Raw genomic sequence first — 23,666 nt, forward strand, 5'->3', positions numbered from 1 at the left:
GTGTTCAAATATCAGTTGCCTAAAATGGAAATAGCGAAAATCCGCTCATAACCTATGATTATAAGTGACCTCGGGGGGGGGAAAAAAACAATATGACAAGTAGGGGATCGGTTAAAAAAAAATCAAATAAGCAGGGGATCAGAAAAAATATAAGGGGAGGTTTACGTGACCAGTGGGGGTTAGGTTCCTTCCAAATAAATCCACAAATAGGTGAATTTAAAAATGCTGAACTGCGAATATGCAGGGGTCCACTGTGGTTGCGTTTCCCATTAGGTGTTAGCATTAAGTTAGCGGATTAAAGGCTAACATATGTGATTGCTTTAAACACACAATGTCCAAGTCCAACTTCAACTGGGAGTGTCATTAAACAGAATGGAGCCTTTTTTAAGAATTGTTGACTATTTGCCAAAGTGCTAATTATTGTGAAGTGCGTTGAGTTCACTACCAACATGCGGCGCTCGTATCTCAAGTCTGAAGATGTTACCATCGTGATGGACGCCACAGCACCACATGGGTCTTGGGTATTTGAAACCTTTCCAGTCAAGAAAGGTATGGGCATGGTATTCAAGCATGCAGGTTATGTGAAAACTGAGGAAGTTAACCCTGAAATGAAGGAAAGCCTGATCAATCCATTCCAAAGAGTCAGGTGAGAGGAATTCCGACTCAGTCATCGCGGTAACGGACTCCGTGAACCGACTAAATCCTGACTTTGTACCGGTCTCCTCCCATTGGAGGCAAACATGGCTTGTCCGTTTCCCCGCGATCCCATCGATATTAAGACACAAGAATGTCCTATCATATCATCTAAAATGATATGCTGGCATTCCCCGATTAATTTATGTTCGAAAGCTATTGCGTTTCATACTCCGTTCATATATCTTTATTACATTCTCCAGCCATATAGAGTATCTCGAATCGCTCACACCGCAGACTTGCGCTGACATCTGTGCAAATTTTGTGCAATGATGTGTCATCCTGTGAGAAAAGTCACGGTCGCTGTTAACTGGAATGCTGTAAGTGTAAGTAAATAGTTCCACAGGATTGCAAGTAATTGATGTAGAGATCATGTATCTTCACTAATTTTGTTCTATTAAATTATGATAGACATGCTGCAGATCAGACTGGGACCAGTCTAATTCAGGGCACAGCGGCCCGGCTGTTGTTTAATCTGACCCGTCAACTGGGATAGGGTTCAGCATGCCTGCAACCCTAATGAGGATAATGGTACGGAAAATGGACGGAAGGATTGGTGACTATTAATAAAAGATTTGACGAGGTTTTATTTTTAATGAAGAATTTGTTAATTTACCTTAATACTAAATAGATATTAAAATGAGAATACATTTGATCTGTAAAATAAAACATTTTTATTCATTTATCTAATTAAATCAGTTTAATTTATATAGTGTCAATAAAGAGAACTAGTTTACAAACCGCGCAAATTGCATGACAGTTCATATGGGCTCGGCTGCTTCGCTTGGTGTGTGGTGGGCCTTATTCATTCTAATCTTTTGTTTAAATCCAACATGAAAGAGTAAAAAATATGATTTAGGGTTTGCTTGTGACAATCACACTTTTAGTAATGCTATTATGGTAAATAAATTATACTTCTTCAACTTGCTTTACTTCATGACTCATTTATCATTGATTAGGGAAATGCTGTCCAATGCGAAATCTACCAAATAAAAGCGCTTACTCATGGATCATTGTCTTTATATGACATATTAACACCAAGTCTTTTTCAGTGGGTATTACCCAAATGATCTTTCCTCAGCACGACACCTCAGTTATTTCTGTCACCAATGTCTATTTTTAGTCTCAAAAATCAAGTTTTGATCCAGACACAAGGTCTTCCTGACAAACGATGATTGTCCAATGTTCTCCTCTTCCTCCTGCTAATTGTTCCACCATGACAGTAGCCCCAGTCCTGGCTCACAAATGGTCCCCTAAGACAAGAAACGTAGCAGGTCAGTTTCTGTGTTCATTTAGTTATGGTATGCTGTTCTAAATATTCTAACATGCACTCATTGGCCACAACATTAGGTGCAAAACAGTCAATCAAAAATTCTGGCTTTACAAATACAATGTTTGTTTTGAAACTGGCAAAGAGGAATTAATTTAGTATTTAGGAATTACACTACTAATTGATCACAGACTGCGCAGGTTAAAATAAGTGAGCAAAAATGGGCTTCACTTGTACAACACTTTGCTACCTTTAAAATACTGTATTATTTTGAAGCGCAGTTGTATTTAATAGTCTGTGCAATATTGAAGTATGAAGCCAACTGTAGTATTAGTTTTATTTATAAGCAGTCAAATTAACTGTCATCAATCCTCCAGCACCACTAGCGATTTCCCCTGGCTAAGTCTACATTCTGAAATATTAAACATGACAGAAACATAAAATGATTATCGGAATTACCAATACTGCTTAAGGTAGCTGTGGTATAAACCTTACATACCAGTAATCAAAGTTTTACAATCTGAATCGTTTGGTGGTCTAATAAACGTGTTAAGTACATGCAATGTTATGAACAATATCTATTCTGACTATTGCTGCTATGATTCATTTCCTTCACAGGATAGATCAAGTATATCTATACGCAGCACAGTGATTAGTGGTTAGCAGGTCTGCCTCTCTGTCCGTGCTTGTGTGGGGTTTTTTTCCCCAGGTACTCCGGCTTACTTCCACATTTCCAGAACATGCACGTTAGGTTAATTGAAGACACTAGGGGCCCGATTTACTAAGATCCCAAACAGTAGGTGTGTAAATTGCGTGTTTACTCACTCAACAGATTGCTTGTCCTGTTGGCAACAGGTGTAAAAATGGTGGGGGATGCAGTGTTTTAAAGGTTTTGCACATTATGTAGCACAAATACTTTTTCACCACAGAACCTTTGAGAGCACTACAAGCACTATCAGCACAAAATAAAGTTTGAAGTGATTGAATTGTAAGTGTTAGTGGAAGACAAACATGATTGAGTTGTGGAAAATAAATATCAGTTCAATAATTTTGGTAAAGCCAGCAACCTCATAAAAGCCATGTTTTTTTTTATTGAACTCACCCTAAGTGCCTATCCTGCATAAGCTTGCATTTAAAACTTTGCATTGCACACCTGGAAAAACTGTTAGTTAGTACTATGCCAATGCACTCCAGCAATAGCAGATCTTACTATCAGAGTATATGGCGCATCTTTCTTCTCGCCGGTATCTTGTGCAGGTGGTGGTGCCGTCGCCTGCCCAGGTTGGGCGGGTGGCGCGTCAGTGGTAGGGCCCGTTGGTGAAGTATCCACAAATATCTCATCCGCCACTCGAAAACGAATCTCCTCTCCCTGGTCCATGTAGAGGTCATGTGCTCCCTCATCAGTCTCATACTCCCAAAGCCAAACTTGCTCAGCTTCATCGCTTGAGCTATGACTAAGGAAGACTAGAGCCAACACTATGAATCTATTACAATAACATGCCAAAAGACAGTGTAAAGTCATATTTGAGAGGATACAATTTAGTGGGTTGCTGAAGAGACTCTGGCGGGATGAGAATGTCATCAAAGAAGCCCATGGTCACTGCGAAATAGAAACGTCACTGTCAGTGTTCAGCAATATATACCATCCGATGTTGGAAGCAGGATGTGAGCTTTTGGATGATTTTTCGCTACATGTGTTTGACTCTGACAGCTACTTCTGTTTGACCCAGTTTTGTATTTGCTTTGTTCATATTTGGCTAAGAACGCCCCCTTTCCTTTGATTGGTTGCCTCCGTGTAAGAAACCCACTTGTGAGAGCACACGTGTTTGTGATGTTGACAGCGCTAGCTTGGGAGCGGAGAGGTAGGTGGAGATCTTCGGTAATGACGTAGATAAGCTCGAAATTCGAATGACCTGATTTCAGGCCTCTAGGCAGAAAAACATTGAGAACTATGAACTGGATTAATTCATATTTCGCATGTGTACTGAGGCACAAAACAGACAATATTACATCCCAAGCACTATAAAAAGTTGGTTTGGCAAAATATGTCCCCTTTAAACAGAGGTTGGGCTAGATTCCTTAGTTTCTTCCGAATTTTCATCCCAACAAGACATTGAAAAATTCGGTTATAATAATAATACTTCCAACTTTGTGGAAACAGTTTGGATAAAGGCTCTTTTCTGTTCCAGCATGATTGCAGTACGACCCAGTGCACAAAGCAAGGTCCAAAAAAGGTATGGTTGAACGAGTTTGGTGTGGAAGAACCTTGTAGCGCTGACCTCAACCCCATCGAACGCCTTTGCAAAAAATTCAAAACAGAGATTGGGAGTGAGGGCCCAACTTCAGACACACATTTGCACTCACAAATGTGTGTATGCAACAGCCTTTAAATAAGTTGTGCTGGTTATTTACATTGGACATATTGAGGGGGAAAATGTGCAGAATAAATTCTAGAAAATTAAGGGCTCTTACCATGAACACCCTCCTGACTGCAGTACTTGATCTTGCCGACCAGTATCTCGTCCAGAAACGGGTGGAAAACAACATACCTGAAATGAACTGACAGGAAAAAGGGGCTCAAGGTAAAGTTGTTCAAAGGAATTAATAACTTGTATAAACATACAATTTCATTTTATGTTCTAATCTCTTCAGAGATTACTGCCTTACTAATTTCCCGATGAACTTTTTTGCTTTACTGTATATTGTTAGATAAAAGTACAAAAACAAAAGTATAACAACTGGTTTATTTAATCGATGGTAAAATCAAATGCCGTAATGCTACTGGAACTACCTACCATACAAGCATTTAAATATTGTGATGTACACAGGGGCGTCGAACAGAGGGTAAACACTTGGCACTGTCAAGGGGCCCTGACCATCTGGGGGACCCCCAGCTGTCCGACACAGGGCCCACTCCCCACTGACAAAATATTTCGTGGGGGGAGGGGGGGGGGGGCCTCCATGAAGTTTCTGTATTGGGGATGCATAATCTGGTGCTATGCCCCTTGATATATGGTTTCAACAAGATTTTCAAAAGATACTTTTCCCACTCAAAATAACTAGCACTGCTGTCATATTGCAACGTCAAACCACATTCATGTAATTATATACCCGGAGAAGCTCTCAGGACAGAGTGAAACATAGTTTTTGCAATTAAATTCCTTTTTTGACTTATCCTAAAATTCACTTTAGGACAGACTGAATGCGCAAATAAAAAGCCAAAATTGAATTAATTTTAGGTTAAAAGGAGTGAACAAGGAGGTAGTGTCATAGGTAGTGCACAATGTGATGCAGCGATAACAGTCAAGCTACCGCCTCATCCTACCTTTTGTGTGTGAAGCACCATCCCCTGGGAAAATGTACGAATCCTCCAGTTTCGTGATGTCATACAAGCAGATACATAGACCGACATTGTAGACCACCTAAGGGAGGGAGAGAGAACCACCATTGAGCAAAAATTGCTTCACTTGTCATGATGCAGTTTTTCCATAGAAGAACCAAAAAGTTACACTACTCACAAAAAGTGAGTAGGATCAATCAATTGTTTCAGAAGGAGTAGGAGACAATATTGACTTAGATTTTTAAGTGTCGGTCATATTTTCGTTCGAGCGACTTGGACAAAATAACAAAAACGGTCGACTATTTTTGCGACACCGATCACCCAGAACCATACGGCAGCATTTGAGCTTGATGGGAACATGGAGGGGCCGGTAGAACCTGGCAAGTGTTTTCAAGAAAATGAGGTCAAAATGTTACAAGGTTCGATCACAAACGGTCAAGTTACTACAATGACGAAAAGCGAGTTAGTATAGAACTAGATGGTTTCTTGTTTGATTCGTTGAAGGAGAAATGATTGGTGAATTTTGACCGTTTTCTATCGCTAGTGCACGTCTTCTGACTGCACTGCTGACTCGCTGGTAATTTTGAGTCACAGCAGTGTTGAGGATGTGGTTATGATTACGCGCATACTTTAATCCTTATTATTAAACTTGGATTCGGTTCCGATTATAAAGGCCTCGTCAAACTTCAAGGTGATGTCTAACTGTGAAGGGTATCATACCAATTAAGGAAACTGATATTGAAAAATTCACTGGTCCTATTAAGTTCTGATATCCACTGAATTTATTCACTTATACCAGTTAGTATTCAGGTCCTTCATTTTCCATGTTGTATTTTTAGTCAATGTTACACATCTATATTTGCCCTAAGTAAATGTTCTACTCGATACTTTGGGGTGCATTATCAAGTTGGACATAAATTGGTTTGTGAACCAGGGGAGTGTTCGCAAAATGTTATTGTGACGTAATACTTGTGCATTACATTGAGTGGCAAAAGAGCAAACCACTTCCATATAATAGTGGCTGAGAAACCTCGTTTTCGTGGCTTTTTATTCACAGTATGCAAGTTTGGGCCAGCTGATTCAAAGCAAAGCTATACAGCAAAGCTTCTGTACAGCAGCGACACCCAGGATTTTCCTTAAATACGAAGTTACATGGACAAATGTATTCCAAATCCGTCCACGTGGCCTGACGTATTTGATAAACAACTTTTAATTTCGGCCTCCACAAAAGATTTAAACGAAAGTCTACAAGTCTCGTGACGACTACACGTAAGAGTTACATCATTCAGACGGCGAAATGTCTCCATACGGTACATGTATTTGCATATTTGGTAAAGTATAAGGCTTATATCCTTTCATAATTTTTTATAAGATAGCAAGCCTACGTTAAAAAGAAAAATATCACTAAAAGTAACGCGGGCATCAAATATTGAAGAGTGAGCTGCAAGTTTGCTCTGGACTGTTGACCACAAGTATTTAAAGTCCTCCACCCTCGCTATCTCTTCTCCCTGTAAGCCTCACTATACCCCCCCTTCAGCCCTCTTATTCATGCACATATTATTCCATTTTACTGCGGCTAATCTTCATTCCTCTCCTTTCCAATGCATGCCTCCACCTTTCTAACTGCTCCTCCACCTGCTACCTGCTTTCACTGCAGATCACAATGCCATCTAAGAACATGTTTAACTACTTACATTTTTGTAATTATGCAATGTTTAATTACTTTATTTCAATATTTATAAGTGTGCCAAAATTCAAGTGAAATTTTTAATTTATAAGAGGGCCAAAATTAAATGGTGAAACAAATACTGAAATTTATAGGAGTGCCAAAGTTAAATACAGAATAAAATATTGAAAACTGAAATAAATATTGAAATAAATATTGAAATAATTGAATAAAAACAAGTAAATAAAAAATGAAAGTAAGATGGAAAATATGTACATGAATGAGAGGAGTGGGGAGGGGGGGGGGGGGGGGTTGGGGGGTGAGGCGACAGGGAGAAGAGATAGCAAGGGTGGAGGACTTTAAATACTTGGGGTTAACCGTCCACAGCAATGGTGAGTGTGGTCAGGAAGTGAAGAAACGGGTCCAAGCAGGTTGAAACGGGTGAAGGAAGGCGTTAGGTGTGTTGTGTGACAGAAGAGTCTCTGCTAGGAGACTCAAGGAGCCTCACCCAATGTCTAAAAAAATAACAAGCAAGCAAGGCTTGAGCACGAAGAAACGCAGACTCACCTTATTGGCCAGTTTTTTGTTCAGCTCCTCGGACACAGCCTCGTTGAGCTGTCTTTGAAAGTTCCACGGAGGGATCCTGACTGTGTCCACCATCTCCACTAACACAAACATGGTGCAGACTGGAGCACGCGACGCAACCCAATGCTAAGCGCGATTTGCGCGCTACATATGAGAGCTGAGGAACGATACGTTTTATCTACCAAACGCATCTAACTTAAGAATGCCCCCCTCCCCCCCCCAAAAAAAATCTAATAAAAATAAAAAAAACACTTTGGGAAAATTGTCGTTACAGCTTCACAGTGGTAAACATGTTGCTGCCATGTGGTTCTCACGACAGTGCCGGTCGGTTTACGACGTGTCGTCAAGCAATTTAAAGGTACATACAGAGACATTAAACTGCGGTCAAGCCAGCCTCCACTCGTAAAGTAGCAGTAAAACCAGCCGCCCCTAATTTTGTTCATACTGGGCATTACGGTAATAAGTCGCCAACTCGCGACGAAAGCCACCTTCAAAATAAAAGCCCACAGTAATACGGACGTCAATGCTCCTCGGAAAAGGAAAGCAACCAACAAGGTTAATATTATTGAATCTTGAGATGCATTAAATTTTTTTGTTTATTTGATATCTTAGGGGCGGCACGGTGGGCGACTGGTTAGAGCGTCAGCCTCACAGTTCTGAGGACCCGGGTTCAATCCCCCATCCCAAAAACATGCATTAATTGGAGACTCTAAATTACCCGTAGGCATGACTGTGAGTGCGAATAGTTGTTTGTTTCTATGTGCCCTGCGATTGGCTGGCAACCAGTTTAGGGTGTACCCCGCCTCCTGCCCGATGACAGCCGGGATAGGCTCCAGCACGCCCGCGACCCTAGTGAGGAGAAGCGGCTCAGAAGATGGATGGATAGATGATATCTTAGGAAAAATAAATGGTAAATGGACTGCCCTTGTATAGTGCTTTAGCTACACCATCACAGTCCCCAAAGTGCTTCACAAAGCCTCACATTCACACACACGTTCATGGGGCGACTGCTACCATGCAAGGAACTGCCAGGCCCACTGGGAGCAAATTAGGGTTCTGTGTCTTGCCAAAGGAGACTTCAACATGCGGACAGTTGTAGCAAGGGATTCGAACCTGTTCTACCTACTGAGCCAAAGCCACCCTAAAATAATCCCATTGATATCGCAAGACAAGTCCAGATCTGTGTGATAGACCACCAAGGACTCCCCTAAAAGAGGTTTGATGAAGATCGGATATTGTATTTCAAAATAAAAGTAACTGAAAACTGCATATTTTGCTGTCATTACCCCTGACTGAAAAAATCTAATTAAAAAAATCTATGAGATATCGCAACACCGGTCCAGTTCTGGGGGACACTGCAAAACCCCAGGTCTCCAACAAGAGGTCCCATCCAAATCTGATGTGGCATTACAAAATAAAAGTCTCCTGAAATTGGTATATTTCACTGTCACTACCACTGATTTATAACATTTGTTAAAAAAATATATGCGATATCGCAACACCAGTCCAGTTCTGGGGGACACTGCACCACACCAGGTCTCCACCAAAAGAAGTTTGATCAAGATCAAAAAATAGAAAACCGTCTTTCTTATAACTATTTAAAATCTACTGTTTTCCTTCCAGTTACTAATAGTGTTGTGGTTCATTCGCCTGACTTTAATGCAACCAGCGTGGGTTTGGTTCCCACTCAATGATGGTCTCGACAGTATATGTGCCCTGCGACTGACTGCCGACCAGCTCAGGGTTTTTTCTGTCTTTTGCCCGAACTCAGCAGGGGTAGGCTCCAACACCCCGCGACTCAACAGGTTAAGTGCTGTTGAAATGGATGGATCAATGCACGTCTTCCTTCCAGTGTCAGACTGGCATGAGAAATTACTTCAGTGGTTAAAGTGTTAATGTTGATACCCAAAAATCATATTTAATGATAAAACAATCTGGGGTTTTTAAAGACTGCAGATATACTACATCAAATGGTGATGGCAGTAATGTAGTAGCATCCTGTGTTTGTCTCCTACATGTATGAAGGGGAAAAGGTATTGCGATACGAACGGGATTATTTCGAATTATTTCTTAAAAGAAGTAGTATTCACATAGATTTTTTAATGAATGTTTTAAATCAGTGGCAGTGACAGTGAAATATGCATATTTGAGGGGACTTTTATTTTGAAATGCCACATCAGATTTGGCCCCTCCTTGAGCTGTCACCTTATCGTGGTGGAGGGGTTTGTATGTCCCAATGATCCTAGGAGCTAAATTGTCTGGGGCTTTATGCCCCTGGCAGGGTCACCTATGGAAAACAGGTCCTAGGTGAGGGACCAGACAAAGCAGAGCTCCAAAAACCCCTATGATGACAAACAATTTTTCCCTTGGCCGGACACGGGTCACCTCTGGAGCCAGGCCTGGAGGTAGGGCTCAAAGGCGAGCGCCTTGTGGCCGGGCCTGCACACATGGGGCCCGGCCGGGCAGAGCCCAAAAGGGTAACGTGGGTCGCCCTTCCCATTGGCTCACCACCTGTGGGAGGGGCCATAGGGGTCGGCGCAGTGTGAGCTGGGCGGTGGCCGATCCCCAGCTACAGAAACTGGCTCTAGGGACGTGGAATGTCACCTCTCTGGCAGGGAAGGAGCCCGAGCTGGTCTGCGATGTCGAGAAGTTCCGACTAGATATAGTCGGGCTCGCCTCCACACACGGCTTGAGCTCTGGTACCAATCCTCTCGAGAGGGGTTGGACTCTCTTCCACTCTGGAGTTGCCAATGGTGAGAGGCGCCGAGCAGGTGAGGGTATACTTATTGCCCCCTTGCTCGGCGCCTGTACGTTGGGGTTCTATGAACCAAATAGCAGTTCAGAGTACCCACCCTTTTTGGAGTCCTTAGAGGGGGTACTGGAGAGCGCTCCCGTTGGGGACTACATCATTCTGCTGGGGGACTTCAGAATTGCATCTCTGCTTTTTGCAGATGATGTGGTTCTGTTGACTTCATCAGGCCATGATCTCCAACTCTCACTGGAGCGGTTCACACCAGAGTGTGAAGCGGCTGGGATGAGAATCAGCACCTCCAAATCTGAGACCTTGGTCCTCAGTCGGAAAAGGGTGGCGTGCCCTCTCCAGGTCGGGGATGAGATCCTGCCCAAAGTGGAGGAGTTCAAGAATCTTGGGGTCTGGTTCATGAGTGAGGGAAGACTGAAACAGGAGATCGACAGACGGATCGGTGCAGCGTCTGCAGTGATGCGGACTTTGTATCAGTCCGTTGTGGTAAAGAAGGAGCTAAGCCGAAAGGCGAAGCTCTCAATTTACCGGTCGATCTATGTTCCTACCCTCACCTATGGTCACGAGCTGTGGGTCGTGACTGAAAGAACGAGATCCCGGATGCAAGCGGCCGAAATGAGTTTCCTCCGCAGGTTATCCCGGCTCTCCCTTAGAGATAGGGTGAGAAGCTCGGTCATCCGGGAGGAGCTCAAAGTCGAGCCGCTGGAGACTTTTATTTTGAAAGTCCACAACGGATTTGGAAGGGACCTCTTTTGAGAACAGAACAGAACAGGTTCGAATCCCTGCTACGACTGTCCGTATGTCGAAGTGTCCTTGGGCAAGACACAGAACCCTAATTTGCTCCCAGTGGGCCTGGCAGCGCCTCCAGCACGCCCGCGAACCTAGTGAGGAGAAGCGGCTCAGAAAATGGATGGATGGATCAGGATTTGAAAATTGACAATTGTGAGAACAATCATATTAAATTAACATTTGTTCTCGAGTGATTCTTTTTGCCGTAGCAGACCAATTAACTATGTCAAGGGGCATTCGACCACACACCACCTTCATTGATAATACAATTTCAACTGCAATTTATTTTCAACTTAAAGGTCACAACCTATAAACCTCATTGTATCACCTTGCTTCACAAGAAAAGAAGAAAAAATCATGGTGAAATAGTCGTCCATATTTAAATGATTCTCGAAGCATTTAAAAGTTGAGTGAATGAACTAGTATCACATATGGAATCATTCAGATATTGTCAAAGGCAGTAGTAACAAGCAACATTTGTGTAAGTATAGATAGATATCCAAATTATGAATAAGGACCACAAAGGGGGACAGCTCTCATCTCTATATATATATATATATATATATATATATATATATATATATATATATATATATATATATATATCTCTCTCTCTCTCTCTCTCTCTCTCTCTCCATCTATCTCCATCCATTTTCCTCGCGGGTCGCGGGCGTGCTGGGGCCTATCCCAGCTGTCATCGGGCAGGGTACTGAACTGAACTGGTTGCCAGCCAATCGCAGATAGAGAGATATATATATATATATATATATATAATGTACACACTTCTATACATAGTTCATATATATATATTCATATATATATATATATATATTATGTACACACTTCTATACATAGTTCAGCTATATAGCACATGATTTACACAAATTGTGGCGTTTAAGCACATTTATGGAATGTTTATCATTATATTTAAAGAAAAAAGATTTCTGCATTGTAGAATGACAAGACAAACAAAAATAACCTCCCAATTTCTTAATTTGCAGGAGAATTCGTGTATGAATACTGATTTATTTGATGATTTATTGGATCCAAAATAATCACACACAACTCGACGTATTCTTAAGAGCTATATACCTGCTAAGAATAAACAGCTCAAAAAATACCTCAGAAACAAAAGTGCTAGTGTACAGGCATCTGGACACTATTGGACTAGATTGTGCATTAGCTACTGTAACAAAACGCTATGGAGGACCAAAACTCTAAACAGAGAATTAATTTGTTACAGGCACCAGTATGCAAGGTGGGAAAGCATTAATTCATCTCGCATGCCGTGGGTCATCTCATTAACTACCAAAAATTTACCCACTGCAGATTTCAATAAATTAAATACATAAAAAGGCAAGGTAATGTATAACAATAGCAGCATGTATATGGTTTAGAGTAACAAAGACAGTCACATAGAGAAATATTCCTGCACACATCAGAGTAAAAGGCCTTGTATAATGTGAGGGCTATTTTATTTACAGTATTGAAATCAACTATGGCAGACATCCAAGTGAATAATTACACTAGAAAGGATCAACAAACATCTAAAATAATTTACATAGAGTGTTGGCTGGATCACATTCTGCTTTTAAAGTCTGTTTGGACGGAAAATAGAGATGTTATTCAACACCTAACATTTTTAGCACTATATATATATATTTTTTTTTAATATGTACTTTGTTGGACAACATATGGTTTTTAACCTTTTTAAGTCAGGCACTGACTGCTGCTTGTTAATTTTGATGGTTTTTGATGGTAATTGTGATTTGTGATGTTTAAAAAATGAAAATAAAAATCAAGACAGTGTATGAAATGCTAGAGGGTCACATGCGCTTAAGCCATACGCAAACAGTGTGTGTGACTGAAAAAAGAAGGACTGCCAGTTAGTATGAAGCTGCCGTGAAATAGATGATTTGCTAAGCTTCTCACACAAAATTGGCTGGTCTTATTTTGTTTGACTCTCTATTGTGTAATCCTATCTGTGGCTGTATGTGGCTATGTGCGCTTTTCATCTGTCCAGCGACCTTGTGCGTGTGAATGTGCTCTTTCCAAAAACAACTACAAGTGTGCCTCGACTAAGTGTGGTTACCATCATTGTATTCGCACAGTCTCTTTCTCCACTACGCTCACATTTCTCACCTTCTTCACTCATGCTAAGGCCCCTTGATGGCAACTGTAAGCCTTGCCTTCCTTCCCTCCCTCAACCAATCACAGGAGCTCCTTCATCCTGTTGAGGGCAGAGCCAGCTTTGAACCACTCAATCTGTGTCTCATTGAAAGTGTGGTTTAGGGAGATGGACTCCTCGCTGCCATCGCTATGTTTGATCAGCGCTGTCAGGGGCTAGAGGAGGAAACAGATTATTAATTACTGATGTGGATTACTGGCACTCAGATCAGGGAATTTAACCATTTAAAATGTATTTTAGTGAATACACACTACCAGCTGGTTAATGGATACAGGGTGTGGCTTACCTTGCTAGGGGCAAAGGATTTCAAGCCGGTGATTGAAATGTGGTCATCGGGGCAAATTTTGTCATAGTCACTAGCATTTCCAAACGTTAGTGGCAGCAGGCCCTGCTTCTTCAGGTTAGTCTCTGTTAAAAAATAAATAATACAACAACAACAAAAACACACAATGATATTAAGGGAACCACTTCCACTTCAATCCTTGAGAGAATGAAAAGCATACTGTATACAGGGGCCTTAAAGGTCCAATATTTTGTCTATTTAGACCTCCAGAGAGTGACTTTCTAACATGGACTTAGTATGAAAGTGTCAATTTCTTTTCAAATACACCTTGGTTTTGTCAAATCAATCTCCAGAAAAGGCGCTTCTGAGAGCTATTTCTATTTGACCCAGTTTTGTATCTGCTTTGTCCAAATTTTGCTAAGACCGCGCTCTTTCTTCTGAATGGTTGCCTCTGTGTAGAAAACCCACTTGTAAGAGCACGCATGTTTGTTACGTTGACACCGCTGACTCAGGATCTGAGAGGTAGGCGGAGATCTTTGCTAGTGACGTAGATAAGCTTGAGAAATTCAAATGTCCTGATTTTAGGCCTCTCTGCGGAAAAACGTCTAGAACTTGCGGACAATTATAATTCATATTCCCCGTTTACAGAGGCACAATATTACACGCCAACTACTACAACAAGTTGGTTTGGTAAAATATGGCACCTTTAAAAAATAATTTGTAGGGAGGTCTTTGGTTGTTGTTTTTTTCTGTTTTTTATATTCCAAATCAATTTAATGAATTAGGATGGATTGATTACTATCCTTGAGAATAACAGTAGTTAGGGCGTACGTAGTCTTTTAAGTTTACTCAAATTAAGTACACGCTATGTTTATTGACTAAAAGAGGGAGATACTGATTGGCTCAAACCAAAGTGATTCACTGTGTGTAGACCAAGAACTGCAGAGAGAAGGGAGAATAAACCCAGCTCTGTTGTTTGTGATATCACAAGAAAAACATGGAGGGGCATTAGCTAACAGTTACAAAATTTTTGCAATATTATGTTAAAACTACCATTTTGTAGCAGTTGGGGATGTGGACAATGCATGTGGCTGCTAGTAGTACTTTCCTAATACTCAGCCTTCCTCTAACAATCCAAAAACATGTAGGTTAGGTTAAGTGTTTGAAGGGTTGTCTATGTGTCAGCCCTCTGATTGACTGGTGATCAGTACTCGGTATACTCTCACCACAAGGAAGCTGTATGTTCTGGCTTACAAGATAAGTGGTGTAGAAAATGCATGGAGAGGTTGGGTAGAGTTTTTGCTATTAAGATACCCTTGTAATTTCCCTCCAAAACTTACCGTGGATTCTAGCAAAACTTTTGACAATGATGGCACGTCCCCCCAAGTGTCGAGGTTCCAGGGCTGCATGCTCTCTGCTGGATCCTTCACCGTAGTTCTCGTCTCCAACCACCACCCAGTTGACTCCATTGGCCTTGGTTAGACATTTAAAGGCTGTGTTCATACTTGTCAAGTTTGGTTTGGTTAAAACTACACTGAACTGCATTTGCTCTTCTGGTGTGCACCAAACATGGAACAGAGACCCTTTGAGGTGGTGGGTCACGCAACGCTTGCTATTGAACTTGGGTGCAGTTCAGTTTACGGACCAGCGTTAAATTGACAGCAAAAAGCATAGGGAAATCAGAAATCGAAAAAATGTCTGGCACAAGCGCAGTCTCTCTACCGCTTTTGTGCAGACACGCATGCTGGCAGGTGGGGGCACAACAGTGCTTTTTAAAATACATTTTAGAAGCTTTTGCCAATATCTGCTGGTAAAAATGGCTAAAATATGAACACGTACACCAGACAGCATTTGTGCGTGGGGAGAGGGGGGGGGGGAAATAAATAATTAAAAATCACATGATACATTGCAAACATGGCCCAATCAAGTCGCAACTTCATGCATATGCTTTTTACTGCATACCCTTTGTTGATATGATAGATGAATGAAACACAATAATGGAAACTAAAGTCCTAGCTGCTGTGAAAATCCAGATAGTAAGTATAGTATGTTCAATGATTCTAAAGCAATCTTTTTTCATGCGTTTTTACAGTATGTATATAAGCAAGTCTGAATTTAGAGTTGCACACCTTCAATGTAGTATCACTAAAGGTTGCCCTAATAAACTGTACAAATATTTGTTGTTCCCACACAGCAGAAAGAATCTATGCATGTGAGGACTATTGCATGCTGTTTGTAGGTGTTGCTGCTCTGTGCCTGTTAAAGTAGCAGTTGTTTATAATTACTGTAACATCTATGCTAATAACTTTTAGCCGGTCTATAGCATATTGCATTAAAAAGTATGTTAGCATTAAAATAGCGAACTTTCATTATTGTATAGTTTGGTTAACATTTTGATGTTTAAATGTACAATGCTTAATTCTCATTTGTTTCTTGTGTCAGTTTTATAGTAAACTTAGACTGTGAGTGACAAACAACAACTTGAATCAAACACAGTTTGCCTCTTATTTGGAGAACTATGCGAGCGAGAGTATTGTTTTCATTTCTTCAAATTATGTTGTACTATAGTCTCCTATCTCTTGACAGTGAGAACTTGACAATGGGGGCTATGGAATACCATAATTTCTCGCGTATAATGCCCACCCATGTATAATACGCACTCCAAAGTTGACCTCAAAATTCTGGAAAACCCTTCTACCTATGTATAACGCATTTTTACAATGCATGATTTGGCTTCTACCCATATGTTCAAAACATGCAGTATTATCTGTATTTTTTTTTTTAGTTTTTTCAAATAATTATACTGAAGTTACGCATTTTATTTGAACACGTAATACTTTTTTTATTACTTACTTGCTCTTATTTTGAAATTCACAGCCCTAATTTTATTTAGTAAATGAGAAAACACAGTTGTGGTCATATGTTTGATTACCCAGGCAGAATTTGTAAGATGGGTACAATCGCATTATACACAAAATTACGGTACTTGAAAAAAGGTGCATTTTTTAAAATATTTTAAATCTATTTACAGTGTTTTGTTTGTATATGGTCTCTCTATATTGCAGATTTTCACTTAGCCAGGCCAGGAACATATACCCCGCGATAAACAGGGGTTCATTGTATTTCAATCTACGCCATCAAATGCCAACACTTCAAGCTCACCTTGTAGTGGCGAGCCACATCGGGCACTCCATCATACTCTCCAATAAGATGGTTCTTGACTTTGTTGACTGCATCATTCTCTGTGTTAACAGCACCGATAAGCATGTTGTTAGAAATGTTGTCGAGGTGACCACGAAATTTCAGCCAGGGCCCGGCAGCACTGATGTGATCGGTGGTGCACTTTCCCTTAACCTAAAAGATTAAAATGAGATGAGAGTATTAGAGAACAGGAATTTATTTTGGGCATCTACAGCCCTCTGAAGTCAGTAGTCTTTCCCTGCTATAACGCGGTTCATCCGTGGCTCCCCTGCTCTATTGCGGATATTGAAGTGATTTTTGTGGGTTTTTACAGAATGTTTTTACATGCAAGTCTGAATTTAGAGTTGCACACCTTCGTCTAGTAAGACATTGTGCCACAACATGACAGGCATCACTGAGGTCAACTGTAAGAGACACAGCGGAATTAAGAGCAAGAAGAAGAGGCAGAGAAGGTCCCCAGTGAGATCCAGTAATAGTCATTGTTCCCACACAGCAGAGACAATATATGCGTGTGAGTACTGTTTTATGTTCTGTTTGTATGTGTTGCTGCTCTTTCTGTGAGCCCGTGTATGGTGTTTTGCTTTAAATGTTAGCAGACTTTCATGTACCAGTTTTACAGTAAACTTCAACTGGAAATAACAAATAAAAAGCTTTAGGTAAGCACGCATTGTCTCCTATTTAGAAAACTGTGAGCAAGGGAGTGAGAACAGACGCTAAGGAATGAATAAAAAAAGTGGGTTTTATTAAGTTTGGTTGTGATTAAAACATGTTTGGGGGTAAAACTAAACTATTTGTTTTTATATGGTCTCTATGTATCATGGACTTTCACCAATTGCAGGTGGGTAACCAAATGATAAATGTGAGATGAACAGCTGTGAAATTCAATGAAGTATCATCCAAGTCATATGTCATGTGTAATCAAGCAGCTCATGAATCATAGTTGAAGAAAACTGTGACTGAGTTTGTTTCGTCTCACCTTTATAAGGACCTTCATGTCTTCCAGGTCTCTTCCATGCCACTGGTCGAAGGGCTCCAGTAGCTGCAGGCGGTTACTGGAGGGGTTTACATCCACCTGGACAACATCAAATATGAGACCTTAACACGTTCCTGCTATTCTTTAAAATACAAATTACGATTAATTCTATTCTAATAACTGGTGACGAGTTCAGGGTGTACCCCGCCTCTCGCCCGCAGTTAGCTGGGATAAGCTCCAGCATAGCCGCGACCCTGGTGAGGATAAGCGGTGTAGAAAATGGATGGATGGATATATTTTAATAATACTTTAGAGTCTAGCGTTCCCCTGCGCTAACTGGTTTTCCGTCATTTTGTCCCACTTTCTGTACAAACTAAAAGCAAATTGACTGAGCGGACCTTAACAGAGCTGCCATCATCTGGAGGATGCTGGTAGGTGTCTTGGCCAGGGTCAAAGTCTCTGGAGGGTAGCTCATCACCACTGGGGGGCTGTAGCTTAAACTTCTCTCCGTTAGGGGCAGTCAAGTAGTCCGTCTCTGGGTTGAAGTCGAGGGTCCCAGCTAGGGCCAAGGCGGTTACAATCTACAATGAGTTACGTAAGAAGGATTTAAATAACACAAAGTAACAGTGACCTAAGCTCACCAGACACTTTATTAGGTGACTTTACCTCACCTGCATCTATTGAAATCCAAAAAATAGCTGCATTTAAAAAGCCATAATGCTTAGTTTTTAGAGATCTTCGATTAACGATGTTTGCTATACACTACTGATAATAGTTTTCACGTTTCAGAGGTGTTGAACAGCACTGAAGGGGTTTCAAATACTTTGGTTACTTTATTTAGCCCCAGAAACAGACTTTGACACAGTGACCTTGTGTGTTTGAACTGCTTTCTGCGGATATGAGCAGTTGAACTGCATGTCATTGTTTACACATTCAACCTACAATAATACTTACCTCAGGAGAGGTGACAAAAGCATGAGTAGCTGGATTAGCATCATTCCGGCCAGTGAAATTCCTGTTGTAGGAAGTGACAATAGTATTCTTCTCTCCTTTTTTCACATCCTTCCTGTTGAATATACAGAGCATGAAGGACCTCCTATTTAACCTTCAGAATTTATCAAACTCAAATTGTGTAAAGTGAAAATAAAAGTAATACAACAGCAACAACAAATACCCTTTTATTCATTTGTATCCAGTATATTTTTTACATTATTGAGTCTGATAAGTGAACTAAACCGTATAGTTCGTACCTGTCCCACTGACCAATGCAAGGTCCACATGCATTGGCTAGTACGATCCCACCAACATCACTCAGGATCTTGGCCTGGATGAGACATTACAAAATTAATTTGAAGGGATCCTTTTCCATTTCTTCCACGCACACGCATGCACGCACACAGACACACACACACAAACACACACACACACACACAGCCTGTGTCAATACACTTAACTATGCCACTTTATTATTTAAAGGTCCCATATTTTGGCTATTTAGACCTCCATAGAGTGACTCTCTAACATGGACTTAATATAAGAGTGTCAATTTGATTGCATCATACCAGTGTCCAGAAAAAGTCCCTCTGACAGCTACTTCTGTTTGACCCAGTTTTGTATCCACAAAAACGTCTGGAACTCAGGAATGCGTGGACGATTTTAATTAATATTTCACATGTTTACTGATGCACCAGAACCAAAATAACATCCCAAATACTAGAAAAGGTTGGTTTGATAAAATATGGGACATTTAAATATAATGTACTATACGTTGTATGTGGTTCTGACTCACATATCCGTCCCTCTCAATGGTGGCACGGATTTGTTCTGAACCAGGGGTGACTGTGAACTGGGACTTGCACTTCATGCCTTTATCCAGGGCCTGCTTGGCAAGAGAGGCAGCTCTGCCCATGTCCTCATAGCTGGAGTTTGTGCAGCTACCAATCAGGCCTGCAGTTTATCAGAGGCAAATTGGCACTTAGGAAAGAGAATACAAGCGCTCATTTCTCTCCTCTTTTAATGCCACATCTTGATTAGGAACTTGACCATAAAATAAGGCACAACATACACTCATAGCCCACATTAGGTATACATGCACAATCTGATGAGATACGAGAGGTATTAAATTTAGAATATGATTATCGTTTGAGTTAATAGTGTGGACCAGCAATTACATTGATAGGTGTTTTTAATATTTTGATTGAACTATTTGTCTGCATTTATATATAATTATATCAGTGATAATTTACATTTGTGTATTGCATCCATATTCCTAATGCAGCCCAATGAGGGGCACAAGCCAGTGCAAACTGTAGGCCGGTCCCAAGCCTGGACAAATGCAGAGGGTTGCGTCAGGAAGGGCATCCGGTTTAAAACTTTGTCAAAAAAATATGAGCGATCATCCAAAGAATTCAATACCGGATCAGTCGTGGCCCGGGTTAACAACGTCCGCGCAGTCAACCTGCAGGGCGGCGGTGGAAATTCAGCGACTGTGGGTCGAAGTCAAAGAAGAAGAGGTGGAAAGCGTGTTCTTCGGCAGAAAGAGAAGAGGAAAGCACAGAGCCGAGAACTGAATGTGGGGACTTTGAATGTTGGGAGTATGAAGAGGCAGGAACATAGGGTGACCTACAAGAGCGGAGGTGGATTACATTTTGTGCAGACGATGTAATCTGAAGGAGGTTACCGACTGTAATGTAGTGGTAGGGGAGAGTGGGGTTAGACAGCATAGGATGGTGGTGTGTAAGATGACTATGGTGGTGGGGAGGAAGATTAGGAAGACAAAAGTCAGAGCAGAGAACCATGTGGTGGAAGCTGAGACAGGACGAGTGTTGTGCAGCTTTTCGGGAAGAGGTGAGACAGGCTCTCGGTGGACAGGCGGAGCTTCCAGAAGACTGGACCACTGCAGCCAAGGTGATCAGAGAGGCAGGCAAGAGAATACTTGGTGTATCTTCTGGCAAGAAAGGAGAGAAGGAGACTTGGTGGTGGAACCTCACAGTACAGGAAATCCTACAAGGAAAAAGGTAAGCTTAGAAGAAGTGGGACACTGAGAGGACCGAGGAGGGCCAGAAGGAATACATTGAGATGCGACATAGGGCAAAGGTAGAGGTGGCAAAAGCCAAACAAGAGGCATATGATGACATGTATGCCAGGTTGGACACTAAATAAGGAGAAAAGGATCACTCCAGGTTGGCCAGACTGCGGGATAGAGATGGGAAGGATGTGCAACAGGTTCGGGTGATTAAGGCTAAAGATGGAAATATGTTGACTGGTGCCAGTTGTGTGCTAGATAGATGGAAAGAATATTTCGAGGAGTTGATGAATGAGGAAAATGAGAGAGAAGGGAGCGTAGAAGAGGCAAGTGTGGTGTACCACTAAGTGGCAATGATTAGTAAGGGGGAAGTTAGAAAGGCACTAAAGAGGATGAAAATGGAAAGGCAGTTGGTCCTGATGACATTCCTGTGGAGGTACGGAAACATCTAGGAGAGGTGACTGTGGAGTTTTTGACCAGCTTGTTCAATAGAATTCTAGCGCGTGAGAAGATGCCTGAAGAATGGAGGAAAAGTGTGCTGGTGCCCATTTTTAAGAACAAGGGTGAAGTGCAGAGCTGCGGGAACTATAGAGGAATAAAGTTGATGAGCCACACAATGAAGTTATGGGAAAGAGTAGTGGAGGCTAGACTCAGGACAAGTGAGTATTTGCGAGCAACAGTATGGTTTCATGCCTAGAAAGAGTACCACAGATGCATTATTTGCCTTGAGGATGTTGTTGGAAAAGTACAGAGAAGGTCAGAAGGAGCTACATTGCGTCTTTGTAGATGTAGAGAAAGCCTATGACAGAGTACCCAGAGAGGAACTGTGGTACTGCATGCAGAAGTCTGGAGTGGCAGAGAAGTATGTTAGAATAATACAGGACATGTACGAGGGCAGCAGAACGGTGGTGAGGTGTGCTGTAGGTGTGACAGACCAATTTAGGGTGGGGGTGGGACTTCATTAGGGATCAACCCTGAGCCCCTTCCAGTTTGCAGTGGTGATGGATAGGCTGACAGATGAGGTTAGACTGGAATCCCCAAGGACCATGATGTTTGGAGATGACATTGTGATCTGCAGTGAAAGCAGGGAGCAGGTGGAGGAACAGTTAGAAAGATGGAGGCGTGCACTGGAAAGTAAAGGAATGAAAATTAGCCGAAGTAAAACAGAATATATGTGCATGAATGAGAGCGGTGGTGGGGGAAGAGTGAGGCTACAGGGAGAAGAGATAGCAAGGGTGGAAGACCTTAAATACTTGGGGCCAACCGTCCAGAGCAATGGTGAGTGTGGTCAGGAAGTGAAGAAACGGCAGTTTGGAACGGGTGGAGGAAGGTGTCAGGTGTGTTATGTGACAGAAGAGTCTCTGCTCGGATGAAGGGCAAAATTAATAAAACAGTGGTGAGGCCAGACATGATGATGTACGGATTAGAGACAGTGGCACTGAAGGGACATTTGGAAGCAGAGTTGGAGGTGGCGAAAATGAAGATGTTGAGGTTTGCTCTCGGAGTGACCAGGATGGATAAGATTAGAAATGAGCTCATCAGAGGGACAGCCAAGGTTAGATGTTTTGGAGACAAATTTAGAGAGAGCAGACTTCGATGGTTTGGACACGTCCAGAGGAGAAATAGTGAGTATATTGGTAGAAGGATGATGAGGATGGAGCTGCCAGGCAAGAAAGCTAGAGGAAGACCAAAGAGAAGGTTGATGGATGTCGTGAGGGAAGACATGAGAGCAGTTGGTGTTCCAGAGGAGGATGCAGGAGATAGGCTTACATGGAAAAGGATGACACGCTGTGGCGACCCCAAAAGGGACAAGCCGAAAGGAAAAGAAGATTTCATCCATATTCCTCCAGCAGAGTGAACTGAACACTGATTCAGCAGTAATATGATCATAGCAGGTCAATAACACAGCTGGTGGCAGCAAAGAAAGAAATATCCCATTTCACTTGACACAGCATCACAAAAACAAAACAAAAAAAAGACTTACCAACTTTAACCTCAAGGGGCCAGCCACTCTTCTGAGCAATGGCACCAATGTCAGACACTGGGTGGGCCAAGTCGGGGGTGAAAGGCCCGTTGATGTGTGGCTTCAACTGTTAGGAGAGTGAAACAATGAATAAAGACAGCCAACCATAACGTGGGTATGTTTGCAACTGAACAAAGGGAACAGAATTTGTGTCCAACAAAACAGAATAGACAGTGAGACAGTGAGTGACATGTGACAGAATGAAATTGAAACGCCAGTGACAAGATAATCTCATTTAAACACTGAACAATAGAATACCATGAGATTGGGTAAAGTGAAAATGATCTAATAGAGCACAGGTGTCAAACTCAAGGACTGGGGGCCAGATCCGGCCCGCCACATTACTTTATGATGAGGCGATTCAACATTGATATGGTTTTACAATCATAATTGCCCTCTGAGGAAAATCTTATCTACAATGTGGCCCGCGACAAAAATGAGTTTGACACCCCTGTAATAGAGGTTTCATGACGCATAAGGAATAATTTGGCTTTAAATAAATAAAGTGGCACTCCTTTTCATCCCTTCTGTCTTAAGGGGAAATTCAATTATATAATTTTGAGGACACCACTCAGACATCACTCACATGCATGCTTGCATGCATGCAAGGAAACCAGAGTCAGAGTGATGATGGGGCAGGAAGGGGGGATTCCTTGCTCAAGGGCATCTCGACAGTGTTCAGTATGCAGACTAGTATTTCTCAAACAATTAAAACAAAAGTTGCACTTTAAAAAAAATAATAATAATAAATGTTTTAAATAAAATAAAACACATCAGGAATTGAACCGTAACACTTTAGATGATCTACAGCCAGCCAAAAATGATGACTCCAGCTGGGGTTTCTGTTTACTATTGCTCTAGGATACTGC

At 41.6% G+C, this 23,666-nt stretch overlaps 2 protein-coding genes across 2 annotated transcripts in view; both read right to left on the bottom strand.

Moving 5' to 3' along the window:
• Window positions 1-1,621: 1,621 nt before the first annotated feature.
• On the bottom strand, window positions 1,622-7,891 carry polr3h (polymerase (RNA) III (DNA directed) polypeptide H). Its single transcript, XM_061700550.1, has 6 exons — window positions 7,537-7,891; window positions 5,289-5,385; window positions 4,436-4,522; window positions 3,500-3,563; window positions 3,174-3,405; window positions 1,622-1,946 (listed from the first exon to the last, which is right to left on the bottom strand). The coding sequence occupies exons 1-6, from the start codon at window positions 7,645-7,647 to the stop codon at window positions 1,896-1,898; spliced, it is 642 nt and encodes a 213-aa protein (XP_061556534.1). The 5' UTR covers window positions 7,648-7,891; the 3' UTR covers window positions 1,622-1,895.
• A 4,219-nt stretch (window positions 7,892-12,110) lies between these two features.
• The window catches only part of LOC133415240 (aconitate hydratase, mitochondrial-like), a 16,506-nt gene continuing 4,950 nt past the window's right edge, over window positions 12,111-23,666 (bottom strand). The window contains exons 9-18 of the mRNA XM_061701150.1: window positions 22,759-22,864; window positions 19,539-19,696; window positions 19,000-19,073; window positions 18,704-18,815; window positions 18,148-18,330; window positions 17,753-17,848; window positions 16,738-16,929; window positions 14,916-15,048; window positions 13,579-13,700; window positions 12,111-13,447 (exon numbers count right to left, since the gene is read on the bottom strand). Coding sequence (XP_061557134.1) covers window positions 13,316-13,447; window positions 13,579-13,700; window positions 14,916-15,048; window positions 16,738-16,929; window positions 17,753-17,848; window positions 18,148-18,330; window positions 18,704-18,815; window positions 19,000-19,073; window positions 19,539-19,696; window positions 22,759-22,864 — 1,308 coding nt within the window. The 3' untranslated portion in view covers window positions 12,111-13,315. The remainder of the gene's footprint in view (window positions 13,448-13,578; window positions 13,701-14,915; window positions 15,049-16,737; window positions 16,930-17,752; window positions 17,849-18,147; window positions 18,331-18,703; window positions 18,816-18,999; window positions 19,074-19,538; window positions 19,697-22,758; window positions 22,865-23,666) is intronic.

The sequence above is a fragment of the Phycodurus eques genome, chromosome 16 (genome assembly GCF_024500275.1).
Source record: "Phycodurus eques isolate BA_2022a chromosome 16, UOR_Pequ_1.1, whole genome shotgun sequence".
In the NCBI taxonomy this organism is placed as follows: Eukaryota; Metazoa; Chordata; class Actinopteri; order Syngnathiformes; family Syngnathidae; genus Phycodurus; species Phycodurus eques.